This window comes from Periophthalmus magnuspinnatus, chromosome 15 (genome assembly GCF_009829125.3).
Source record: "Periophthalmus magnuspinnatus isolate fPerMag1 chromosome 15, fPerMag1.2.pri, whole genome shotgun sequence".
NCBI classification, from domain to species: domain Eukaryota; kingdom Metazoa; phylum Chordata; class Actinopteri; order Gobiiformes; family Gobiidae; genus Periophthalmus; species Periophthalmus magnuspinnatus.
In genome coordinates, this window is record NC_047140.1 from 24,914,358 (window position 1) to 24,928,431 (window position 14,074).

The following is a 14,074-nucleotide window of genomic DNA, read 5'->3' on the forward strand; positions in this document are numbered from 1 at the left end:
AAAGGAAAATAAAGCAGCAGTTTGGTCATTTTGCTGTTCTGAATGGTGTGATTTGAAACCCGGTAAATGCGATTGCAACTGTGTATGCGATGGCGGTTGTATTTTTTGGTAGGGGTAAGAAACTAGGGTCAGTTTTCAGACGGCAACGAGCATTCCCTGTTAGAACATTTGCGTGCTCATCTGGCAGTGAGCGCAGAGACCGCAGACTCCGGCCATTGAAAGCATCTAAACAATCTCTTTCTATTCAAGAGACTGGGGCAGATCGAAAACGACTATTTTGGCTCTAGCGTTGCCCAAGTGTAGGTCTATAGGAGTTTACTGCAGTGACACACATACTCTCCGAGGCTTTACCTAGGTTAACAGTGAGCCGCACTCGTCCGCTCTCCAGCTCCAGGCGCAGGGTGTCGGCAGAGTCCCGGGACGTGGTGGCGATGAGGATGCCGTACGCCCTCTGGGAACGGAAACGCAGGGAGACGTCTTCGGCCTCCGTGTGCATGACCACGGGCAGCTGCACCTTCATGAACTTGCTGCCGTCATAGCTCAAGATGGTCGCCTCTGTGGACACAACAGATGGACAGTTCAGAGGGACAGGCCGGGGAGGCTGTCGGGTCAAATGCAAAGATAGAGGTTACATCATATGATCATTTCAAGTACTCAAACAAATAAAGTGTCACATGAAAAAAAAACCTTGAGTAAAACTATCTAAGTACCTGTTTAAAATATATTCAAAGAGTAAAGTATTTCACACAGATTTTGAGGTTTAAAAAGGCTTCAAATGTAGTGATTTTGGTAAAGATTTGAGCTGAATTCTGTTCAACAGAAACAACTGAATCAATTGTTTTATTCTTCCTGTTTTTATTTGTTTATTTGTGCTTTCTGAAATTATGAACGTGCTAAAAATGAACTCTTCAGCCTTTTCAGCAGGTCTCAAACAAGAATAACTTTACTTTTCATTTCACTTAAAATATATTGGAGTTGAAAGTACAGATACCTTCTTTCAAATGTAGTGAAGTAAAAGTAAAAAGCATCTACTTTAAAATCTACAGAGACCTAAAAGTTATACAGTACAGTACTTTACTACTTTTACTTTTTTTTCTTACGTTCCACCACAGCCTATAGCCTATATGTTTTGTTAAAGAAGGAAATGAGAAAATAATGATTGATAGATAAAGTGAAAGTAAAAGAATGTGCCTCTGATACTCTCTACACTCGTGCTTCTTAAACTGTGATACCCGCACGAGTAAATTCCACATTTCTGTCTTTGAGTTAGTCTTTAGTACTCAGTACTGTGAAACCTAACTATTTCCTTTGGTGGTACTTTGTATGAAAGATTTCAGAGCAACTGGCCAATGCTGAGGAATAGAAATCTGCCCTAGAAAAAGCTTGAATCATTATTCTTATAAAGCACTTTTCCACCTCCAAGGCACTCGAAGAGCTTTACATTAAAGGAACCAATCACCCATTCACACACACATCCATACACCAGTGTACACAAACACTGGGGGGTGGGGTGGGTTAAGTGTCTTGCCCAAGGACACAATGACACAAGGAACTGGAATTGCACCGCCAACCTGTGGGTGAGTGAATCTGACTGCTTTACCAATGATGTTTTATGTCGAGAGCAGCATTCAAACACTCGAATCAACTGAGCTGCTGTCATTCATTATCTGAAACTAATGCTGCAGGGAAAATAGGGGAAAAAAGACATTAAACTGTCTATTTCCTCCCTCAACTCAAAACATGCACAATCAGTCCTGTTCTGACCAAGTCTAAATAAATATCGCACTGCGCTCTCTGCTTGACAAGTGTTCCCTTCAATTATATTTTTCTTCAGAATTCTCAATTCTATTTATAACTTTATCCTATGTCATTTCATTTGAATGTGCTAATGAGAGAAAGGTCTTCACAGATCACGTTGTAAACAGCAGGTTCTGCTGTTCTGATGCCGCAGTAGCGTTAGCCGTGCCCCTGACAAACCCAGCAGCCCTAACTGAATTTCAGCACGTCCACTCAGTCCATTTGTTGTGCTGCTGATTCAATTGCAGGCTTCACAGGAAAACTGCAGTCTTTTAGCAATGTTTCAAGATGTTCTCCTCCTAGAAGTGATACTGGCCTAATTGTGTTTCAACTACAGAAACAATCAAAAAGTCATTACAAAGGCTAATGCATCCAACAATTAGGCAACTAGAATTACATCCACAGAGCGATGCATCTGCTGGTCAATAACACTGAGGACACAGCGACGCTTTACATGGGCTGATATGAACGAGCAGAATTTGACCATTTATTTTTAATTCAATCATTTCACAATAGAAAATCAGACTAAAATAGAAGGTTGCAAGTACGTTCACTAAATGTAACTGTCCTAGAATAGTCTCAAGTGTGTCGGGGGGGGGGGGCATCTGACTCACTCACTGCATATATGATGATGTTAAAGTAAAGTTTAACTGTTTATAAAACTAATAATGCCTTACGTGGGATAGACTCATGGAAACAAGGCTGTCAAACTGTTCCATTAGCCTCAGGAACCATAATCAATCACTCACATGCACACAACATGCACAAGCTTAAGTGTTAAGTTCAAACTCATTCACCTGAGCGTGTAAAGTTTATCATGTTCTTTTTTAACAGAACACTATAATTATTTGAGCGAAGGACAGAAGAACCACCCCAACTTGTGGACCTTAAATATTGACTCGCTGTGGCTGCATTTACTCAAAGCATTAGGTCTGTGTCTGGGAAAATGTTTGTAAGGAGATTGTTTAACACCAGCAGGAGGTTATAAACACATTTCCGCTGGTGTAACTAAAGCATAACCCAATAACAGAGCCATTACAGTGGCTGCAGTGTTCAGGCAGATAGAGAGTCTGTTAAAGAAGAAGCAGATAGGGCTGGGACCATGGTACACTCATCATCATTGTCCCATGTATCCCACCAGACCTCTCCAGCACATCCTTCACCCAAATCCAATTCTGCACCACGCCCTCCCGGGGTGCTCTGCGCGTGACAGGCCCCAGTGACTAACTGGTCCGCTCTGCTAAACCGTCTGCTGCCTGCCACTGCCAAAGCGAAGAGGTGCAGAGGAAACACAGAGGAAACGCAGATGAGGAGCAGAGGAAACAGATGAGGTGCAGAAGAAACACAGATGAGGCGTAGAGGAAAAACAGATGAGGAGCAGAGGAAACAGAAATGAGGTGCAGAAGAAACACAGATGAGGCGCAGAGGAAAAACAGATGAGGAGCAGAGGAAACAGAAATGAGGTGCAGAAGAAACACAGATGAGGCGCAGAGGAAAAACAGATGAGGAGCAGAGGAAACAGAAATGAGGTGCAGAAGAAACACAGATGAGGCGCAGAGGAAACACAGATGAGGAGCAGAGGAAACAGATGAGGAGCAGAGGAAACAGAAATGAGGAGCAGAGGAAACAGCAACGAGGTGCAGAGGAAATAAATATGAGGTGCAGCTGAAACACAGATGAGGCGCAGAGGAAAAACAGATGAGAAGCAGAGGAAATACAAAGGAAACACAGATGAGATGCAGAAGAAACACAGATGAGGAGCAGAGGAAACACACATGAGGATTCAGAGGAAACAGTGACGAGGTGCAGAGGAAACACAGATGAGGTGCAGAGGAAATAGAAACGAGGTGCAGAGGAAACACAGATGAGGTGCAGAGGAAACACAGATCAGGTGCAGAGGAAACACAGATGATGTGCAGAGGAAATAAATATGAGGTGCAGCTGAAACAGAGACGAGATACAGAGGAAACACAGATGAGGAGTAGAGGAAACAGCAACGAGGTGCAGAGGAAACACAGATGAGGAGCAGAGGAAACGGAGATGCAAAAATGAGAAAATGAGAAATCCCACTGTTACAGTACAAAATGTAGTCAGTGGAATGTATATCCAAAGACAAATGTCTCTGCGAGCGTTCCTGCTGTTTCTGTTCATATTTTTATAATATTTTTACATACATTATTATGACCAATACAAATGACACCTGGTTCTTCTTACAAAACGTGTGTTTTATATAACGTTTTTCACAGCTTCTAAAACACTTTATAAAAACTACATCTTATTACCTTCAATAAAACAAACTGAAACTATTTGTTCATTGGGAATTAAGTTTATCAAGAATATTTCAAACTTAGTAACTGATTTGGTAACTACTTGTCCTGTATGTCAGTTTCTGGAGGTGGTAGTTATTATAAAATGTAACCAACAATTATTTAAGAGCCCATATTACGCTGAGGTAACAACATTCTAACATGTCTTAAAGCTCACAAGAGTCAATTTTGCATAATATGGGAACTTTAAAGTGCACATTATAGTCTTTGGTAATCAGCTGTCACAACCTGGCTACCAACTGTCAGATCTAAGCAAAGAAGATACGACATTATAATGAACATGTCACGTCTGTTAAAAACGCTGATGTTTCCAGACGCAAGAAAAGCCCAAATTGCTGAGGAAATATTTCGAGTGACACATGTGGAAATGATTATCTAATGCAAAGCGAACACCTGTCAGCGGCCCCTCGTGCGGCCCCTCGTGCAGCTCCAGTCACCGAGGCAGTCTGCTTTTCACCATCAGAAGTGCGAGAGCTGCAGGTGTGGCTCTTTTTTTGTTGTTAGCTCAAATCAGTATCTGTCATCTGGCTCATTTTATTCTTGGACTTGGATAAATGAATCAAATACGTTTCATGATGTCGAGTTATATTTTTCAGATACCAAGAATTAAGCTCAATAAAAAAGTTTGTACCGCCGGGGAACATAACGTGCACTTTGATGTAACAAACTCCTCTCCTATATCATTAATGTATAAAATATAGACAGTTATACAACACCAGCATTTCACTATGATCTTACTTCTGACAATTATTCTGTTTTTCATGTTTTTCCTTTTTTTCTTATAGTATCAACATATGCTCAAGTCAGTATTTAGTTGTTTCATTGATTAGTATCTAGTCTATATTGACACTAAGGACTGTTTCTGATCCAACGATGATGATTCAAATCTTTTTTTTAGGCAATATAATGTGGTTTTCAGCATTAAATGGTAGTACTTTTATACTTTTATATCCCCATGTGGCCTTATATCTGTGTAATCCCTCAGTCGTCCAGGTATGTTCCATAGTGGTCCATGGGGGTACTGTATACTAGTCTATGTGGTCTTATACTTGTTCTGATACGGTTCAAGATCATTCTAAAGCTATTAAACGTTCATTTCTGTTCTGTGAATGTGACTTTTTACTATCGATACCTGCTCAAATGAGTATCTAGCAGTTTGGATACTAGTTTTACCCTCAGTTAGTATCTGATTTTTGACATTTTGACAACCCTAATATCTGCTTACTGATGTCACTTTCCACTCAAATAATATCATCAGTCATCTATGCCACAACCCACGGCTTCATAATGGCTATTTCAGTATCAGCCCAGTGGGACCAGACAACGATTTGAGTCTGTATTTATGCATATTTTATTTCATGGTCATTATATGGTGATTTTTGGCTATCACACGAGCACAGAGCGGTTAAGGGATAGCATTAAGGGCGCAGGATATAGCTACGTGTTGCTAACTCGAGCGCTAATGGCACTCTATCTCAATTCCCCCGGAGCCAAACTGCACTGGAATACTGAGCTGTCAGAAGCACGTCAACCACAGCACTGCAGCAGCGGGGGGACTATGCACCCTATCCAGAAATCACCTGACAACAACAGCCAAAGCTTATTTTTATATGGAAAGTGTATCTTCGACAGCCATTATAAACAGAAATAAACACTAGGGGAGGAATAATTCAAAAGAACCTCTGTCTTCTGGTGCGCAGTGTCTTCACAAAACTAGACATCCCTATAGCTGTTAAATGTGTGACAACAAGCTGCCAAGTGAATAGAAATCCAGAGAGGAGGAAATAGTCTCAGAGCACAAAGAAACGCACACTATATCTTCATCCAGTCCAACTTTGCTCTTCTCCAGCTCCGAGTGTGTCTCCTTATCAGAGCCAGGGAACTTCATTATAGATATGAGAGCGAATGGGAGTAAAGCGCCAAAGTGGATGAGCGCGTCTGACAGAGGAGAGGAATCAGTACAGCTCTGCCAGGACTGTCACGACTGCAGCGGGATTTCACTACATACGTGTCAGAATGGTGCTCTCTGATCTGTAGACAACATAACACACACACAACTATTTACATTAAAGCAGGAACAAAAGCTGGATTTGCAGGTTATAAAGCGGTTTTAAATGATAGCTTTAATATTTTCACATGTTTTTTGGGGTTTCTTTTGCAGGGACTGATGGTTTAGTCACGTTGATTTCAGTGATTTGTTATTTGTTCACATAAAAAAGAGAAAAAAAAAGATGTCTGGAATTATATGTAGCCTGCACTCTTACAGTTTTTAAACAGGTACTACACTCACAACTGAACTTTGGCTGCTAAAACCTTAACCAGCACTTAGACACATAATTAAGCGGGAAAGAGTCTTTTTAGGTTTAAACCAGCTGGATTTAGACATTGAAATTGGCAACCCAGATGTGAGACTCGTTCGAGGCTCATTCTGCTTTCTGACAGTCTTCTTGAGAATGAAACTTCCATTAAACCAGAAACAAAAGCTAGATTTTCAGGTTAAAGAGCAGTTTTAAATGATAGCTTGGAATATTATTTTTTCCAAATTATTTTCAAAATGTGTTATGTTTCAGTGTTATGTTATTTTTATTTATTTATTTTATTTATTTTATTTATTTATATTTTATTTATGTATTTATGTATTCATTATTAATTTTTTCTATAATTTAACAGAGTGTCTACTGTGCCTGTATCTGACTTTATGAGCCTTGCGTGTACTATAGCCTGGAGATGTCTAGTTAACTGCAGCAGTGTGGACCCAAACACTTTGAAAATATCTTGCAGTATCAGTATAATCCATTTGTTGTACTAAGGTGACACATATATTGAGAAGTGCTGTGTCTTATAACATTTCATATGCAAATTGTGTAGCAATGAGAAAATGTGTATGCTATATTTAAACCATACAGTACGCATAGTTATTCATGTTTGCACAAGCCTGTTATACATTTATATTTCTTTAGATCTTTGCATTCGTGTACAAAAGCGGCAGGCTGTGAAACAACTCATACTCCGCTATTTGAAGAAAAATAAAATACACACAAATAACATGGGTAAATAGTTAATATAAATATTACGCAAAATGGACTTGTGTGAGCTTTAAGTCATGTTAGAATGTTGTTACTTCCTCAAAAACATATCTGGAGTTGTGTTTTGTTTCATTCACACGTGTTTACCTTTTGTTCAGTAGAAATTTTCAATTCTGATGATTCCAGTGAAGGTGTATGGAGTTTAAAAACACAATGGAGCACTTCCTGTATTACCACATGACATCACAAGGTGGAGCAAAGTGTTTTCTGTTTGAGAGAAGAACTCAGCCTAAATATGCAGGGTTTGTGTGTTAAACATGTGAATGAAACAAAACACAACTCCAGCTGTGTTTGTGATGAGGATCAAGATTATAACAGATCAGAAAATAGTGGAATATGGGCCCTTTAATATGAAATGACTAATTTTAAAGAACTTTGCACAATGACAATACAATGCCTTTCCTGTCTCAATCTAATGTCACATTATTACAATTGAAATCAAATGGTAGCAAACAAATTCAGAGATATTTTGTTGTTACTTTACATAATATGCTCAGCTAAACAGAATGATACTATTATGCTGTTATACCTAAAGTGGCAGAGTGGTTGACATTCATCTATGCTTAGAGATTCAGATGTGTCTGCTCTTCCTCAGATATTTCCCACTTTCCAAAGACATACAACTTTTAAAGAACTAGTGTGCTTGTGTCTGCTCTATAGCTATAATTTATGACACCCGTGGATCATTATATTATAATTTGCACATGTTAAATCGCAATATTCATCTAAACTAAATAAAAGAAACAAGTCCTCTGATTTCCTCAAAAATCTACAGTGCCCAATGTGGATTGACATCACCGGAAATGTCAGATTTGGCACTTCTGACAGACAGCCGTAGATCATGTTAGCAAGCAGCGTTTTTTTTCTTTGTTTTTTTTTTTTTTGCTGCCGAATCCTGTGTGTATCACTGATTAAGAAAATCGAATTGGAGAACAAAGTAAGTACAGAGAAGTGGGCCTATGCCTCAGGTGGTGAAAACAGGGATTGATCAGCAATATGGCGTCTTGAAAATAAGTGATTAAAGATCGCTCAAACATGCAAGATTCTAAATATAACATTGTGTGAGTAAATGGTGAGGGGGAAACAACTATAACATGGTTACAAGCTCTGAAAAGTGAATTTAATGATAAAATGAATCTACATAATTGGCTGTGAATGTCACTTACATTCTCTACTATTTGGATTCACATTCATCACACTGCACAGGCATGTTAAACAATGTATATAATTTATAACGTCTCATTAACGATGATCATATTAAGGATGAGATCCACATAACTCATTGTCCACGTTATTGAACTGTGCATTGATCTTAGCGGCTTAGCTCTTTCTTTCTCTGTGGCTGTGTCTGTGTGCATCTTTCATGTGGAGAAATGTGGCTGGTGTCAGCGCCGCATCCGTCATCTCTCATTAGCAAACATGTGCGTGTGCTTGTACCTATACTCACCATCTGGGAGTCACGCTGCAGGACTAATATTTGGGCTAATTAACAACCCCAAGAACAATGAAGGGGAAGACATTTGGGATGCAAAGGGGAAAATTTGCTTTGTCTGCTTAATTAAAATCTCTTAAAATAGGACATTACAACATCCCCAGCACCTCCTCCACCTCCCAGGGCTTGTGCTCCTCCACCATATGCAGTAACTGTATTTTGCCACCGGGTGGTACACCATGCATGGATAAGTGAGGGCTAGGGTAATTCTTTTGACAGCTCCTAAGCCTGCTGTTTCCTGCATCGTCCCACCAGAGCAGAGACAACTTGGCCACTTCCAAAGAGCAGGAAGCATCTAGACCCACACTCCAGGACCAGCAGGGACCGTGCCAGTCTCCACAGACTGAGGACACTTAAGGGACAAGAGACTTGGACAGTGGATCCAAGATGGAGGGGTGGATATCTTTCATTCCTCTGATAAATACTCAGCCTTTTTGTATGTGTTTTGGAGAGTGCCAGATGCATCTGTTCTGCTTTTGTTTGCACATAGTGGCTTAGAATAACTAGTAATGGAAAGTAATTATCATTTTCCAGTATTTGCTGCCCACACTTCCTGCCTCATTTCCTTTCACTCCCTGGTACAATTACACATCTGCAAAATCACAGCAATATTCCACATTTTAGATCTGAAATCTTCTCTTTTCTTTTGTTTTTGTTTTAACTCCCAAACCACAAGTTCTTTTGGTTCGGGCCTTGACGATGGCAAGTCCTGCTGCTGCTTAACTCTGAGACATGTCCTCGCTGATACATGGCTTCTTCTTTTATGTTTTACAAGTTCCTTCTTCTTGTCCATGGGCATTCTTGTGCACTGGATGAATAGCAGAATCAAAACGCTCCCACACCATGAGCAGATGTGTCCCACTTGTGGTCCACGCTCTAACACAAATAAACAATAAATCCTTTCAGTTTGTAAAGACTTGGCTCAGACAGTGCAGTAGAATGATATGCAGACAGAAGTGTGTGGGTTGCATTACATCGTGCTGGAGATAGTTCTTCCTATAGAGGCTCCAGTATCTGCTCTGTACCACACTGTGATAATGGAGTCATCGGGCAGGCTCTTTTTGACATTTGCCTTGATTACACATAATGTTAACTGTTCCACTCCTTCACTGTTCCACTCCTTCCTCTGGGATTTGAGCACACAAAGTCACGCAGCATTGTAAGAGGGTCACCACTTGAATAAGATACAGCTCAAATTAATTTTGCATACTCTACAAGGGCAATGTATAAATAGTGAATGTATACTCTTTCACTGTGGCGTACTTCCAATTCCCAGGTGAGTACTACATGTAAGTGTGTAACCTAGTATTACTTAGGCCATAAGATATAGTTTAGTCACGTTGATGGATTTCATTGATTTGTTAGGAGTTTACAATAAAGCATCTATATTTAAAGGAACTATACACAGCCTGCACGCTTACAGTTTTAAAAAAAGGCACTGCACTCGGTGGCCAGAGCCTTAAGCAGCACAGAGACACAAGTACAGATACAAGTTTCTGCTGCAGAAGTTGCACTAACACTGATTAATGATTGGCTGCTCTTGCTGGGGTTAAGGTAGTGTGAATAAAATTATGCATATATTTGATCATTAATGAACTGTATGCTTATATTAGTATACAAGACTAATAGGGTGTGATGGAAACTACAAGTCTGTGTAATTATAATGTATAACTAAGTTGAAAAGTAACTCAATTGAGAAACAGGAAACGTGGGTGCGGGTGAAAGGTCAAAAGCAGTGTAAACTGAACTGAAAGATAAGAAAAGTTATGTCTGTGTGGGAAAAGGAATAGAATGTTGTTCTACTGATAAAACTGATGAGAAAAGTTGAGTTAAGATGTTAATAAAAGGCTGTGCTGAGAAGGGGGTGTTGGAGAAGGTACAGTGAAGACCTCGTGGAAGCAGTCTGCGTAGCTTCTTCTCTGTGCTCGCTCCCCTCTGATCAGAGTAGAAGAAAAGTCTAATACTTGTCCTGAGTCTTTTTGGGTAAACTGCGCATCGAGAACAGAGTTTTCTTAACAGGTAGAGACCATTCAGATAAAAAAAAAGGCATTTTAGGTTTAAACCAGCTGGATTTAAACATTGAAACTGGCAACGCAAATGAGACTCACGTGAAGCTCATTGTGGTTTCTGATTGGTGCTTCAATTCTCAAGAAAAGTAACCAAATTACAACACAAACAACTTGGCCCCTATGTCCAACTTAGAATAAATCAGCATTACAATTGCTATCAGTAAAAGCTGTATTTCATTTGAACATATCTGGAGACAGAATGAGGATATTTTTTATGGAATTTAAAATAAAAATCTCACATATGGTACCTTAAAAATGCACCAGCAAAAAAATAAAAAACAACTGCACAATAGAATCAGATTTCCACTAGAAAGACAACAGTGAAATTAGGTAATATACAACTTGCAAATGATATAATGCACAAGATGGTCATGTTTAAATAATGGGCAGAATGATCAAGGCCTATGAGTACTACTACCACTACAGCCTGTTGTTTTAACGTCCGCAGGGTAAACAAAAGGAAAACTGCTGATTTCCTATAATCGTATAACCAATTAACTTAAGTAGGAAATGTGTAGAAGACAATCTGACGTTTAAATTGTTTCCATGGGAAGAAAAGGCTAGAGGAGTGACCTGAGCTCCCCCATTAGCTGGAGTGTGTGTCGGGTGAGGATCTGTATTCTGGAGCGCCTCTGGTCATGACTGAGTGCTTTGATGAGCCAAATGGTTATAGCAGAAGACAGCCAATTTACAGCCAAGAGTGAGCTTTACGTGACCAGCCCTGTCTCCGCAGCGCATCAGTCACCTGCCACTCAGCGTACGCCAACACCCGGGGCATTGTGGGAAAGTTCTGGAGCATCCAAATAAGTCAAGTTTGGATCAGACTTTTGTCACTTTAATTATGCAACTTTTCATTTTCATTAGTTGAGTTCTATATCAATATGATGCCGTGAGTTCAGACACCCATAAAGAAAGCCAAATGATCTGCAATCTTAAATTATATACAATGACAATTAAATAAAAAATTCCAAGATGCATGTGTCAAATGTTCTGGTGTCAAATGAACCTGTCAAGATCCCACTCTGCCTTCTGTTTTGTGCTGTTTTCTCCCTCTGCTCGTGTCAGGGCCTGGAGCTGGGCGGAGATTCAGGCTCCTCCCATGCACACCTGCAACTAATCTCTAATCAAGCGGCACCTGGGGAGGACAAAAGGATCAAGGACCTGATACTCAGTGCCAGATCATCATCATTTTTGCTCCTCGTCAGATCCTGTTCCCTGGACCTGCTCAGCTCCTCTGCCTCCAACCCAGCTCTCCACAACCGCTACGAACCTCACACCCTCCGACCCAGTTCACTTCGACCGGTACGGATTACCTCGTGTCTGACCCTGCTGCCCACGATCCGCTCAAGGACTACTACAAACAAACCCGCTATCAACTGTTTGGTCCATCTACCTTAATTTGCATATAACAATCTGTAAATAAACATTGTTAAACTGTTACCCGAGTTCTGAATCTTTGGTCTCCCTGTCAGTCGTTATGACAGACCCCAACCCCGATAATAAAGGGGGATTACCCTTTGGCGACAAGCATTGACATAGTTTTAGTGCACTTTTGCTAATTTCATGCAATAATAGATTTATGGTTTAACTAAGAGCTAATCCTTACCAACCAAAATGCACTGCTTCCATACATTTTGAGTAATCGTTCATTCTCTTTTAGAAGTATAATAAATGCTGACTCTTTCTTAGTGGCTGCATTCACACTGGCATTCTTACATCACATCAAAATTGGGACTAAACCTGGAACTAAACCTGCATTGGAGCTGGATCAAACCAAGCATACGTCAGGACAGGGCCAAAGCAAGAAAAGTGATGTTCGTCCAGTTTTTAGACTAAACTATATGTACATATTATGAAAAGCTTAATCCCGCAGCCTACCTCTCTCACAGGAGCGTCCGAGGTATCCCGTCCCAGAGCAGTCGCACACGTAGCGGTTCCATCCCTCTCTGCAGATGCCGTTGTTCTGACACGGGTTACTCAGGCACTGTTTCATGGGCTCTTTGGAGCAGGACGGTTTGACCCCTGCGGCCTTCTGCACCTCAGCCAGGCGTCGGATGTCCTTACTCTGTCCATCGATGAACAGGTCCCTTATACAGCCCACGTAGCCGTAGTTTAGCAGAGCGGTCCACACCTCCGTAGGAAACACCAGCCCCATCTTATTCTCAGGCAGCCCGCCAAGGTACAGGTTATCATCCAAGTCCAGGATCTCACTCTCCCCAGGGGCGGTGTAGGCTGTGCGCAGTGTGTTGATGGAGATGGTACCTGTACAAAAGAAACAAATAGAATCACTATTATACTTTTTCATGATTTAAATGTCAAGATTTTTAAAACGAACAAGAAAACAAACAAATTCTTACATATTTAATTTTTTTTTTTTGGTGATCATTAATGGATGAAAAGATGTCACTTTGCTCACAATTAGTTACATAAGTAGGAAAAGCAATTTTAGCCAGATACTGATAGACCATTAATACAGAAGGAGTACTAGTAGTATCAGTATCATTAGTTGTAATAAAACTTCTTTATTTGGTTTTATAGTAGGCCTGCTGGCAGAAATTTGGGGGTCCAGGGCAAGAAACCTCACATGGACCTCACTCAGGGTCCTGTTCTGGGCCCCAGGACAACAGACCCCTTTGTCCACTCCTATCGACTCCCCTGCAAATGTTACGTTGGAGTTTGAACCAGAGTTATCCCGTTCTCCACTAATAAAATAAATAAATAGTAGTAAAAAGTGATACTACGAGTTAGACCAGAAATTGACATCTAGTCGTTGTAGTAGTGACTGTTAACCTTTCACCTCCAGGAAACCCTCTTTATCAGGATGAGATGCCACAAACAAGAGCTGAGCTGCGCCATTACACCACAGCTGATGAAGAAATTAGCCTAATTAGCGTTATCCGTCTGGACAGGGGCAGGGTTTTCTTACTTTCCAATGACTGATGAGTGTTGATAAGACACATTAATCACAGCACAGCCACTCTATTAGGAGCCTACTCTGGGATCCCTAAGAGTGGTCTCTCCATTTCCCACCTATTCCCATAATAAATCTCCTTTATCTGTAAGGCAGTGCTCATAAAAGAGGAAAGAGGAGGAAAAGAAAAATCAGTACTCCTCCATCACCATCATTTCAGCCCACGGACCAACACGAGAAATTGTAGCCATCTTTCTGAACTTGATTAACGGACTGCGGCCTTCTGTTTTTCCTCTCCGACACATAAACCCGCGATGAAAGTTGGTGTGTTGGGCTACCATGATTTATCACCCTCATTCAGGTTTAATTCTCGATCTGGAGCGCGGTAAACA

The 14,074-nt window shown here is 40.6% G+C and overlaps 1 protein-coding gene across 14 annotated transcripts in view; it reads right to left on the bottom strand.

The window, feature by feature from the left end:
• The window catches only part of LOC117382306 (neurexin-1a-like), a 313,634-nt gene that overhangs the window by 176,056 nt on the left and 123,504 nt on the right, over positions 1-14,074 (bottom strand). For all 14 annotated transcript variants that reach the window (XM_033979439.2, XM_033979430.2, XM_033979425.2 and 11 more), the window contains 2 exons: positions 12,650-13,033; positions 352-555 (listed from right to left, as the gene is read on the bottom strand). In XM_033979439.2, coding sequence (XP_033835330.1) covers positions 352-555; positions 12,650-13,033 — 588 coding nt within the window. The remainder of the gene's footprint in view (positions 1-351; positions 556-12,649; positions 13,034-14,074) is intronic.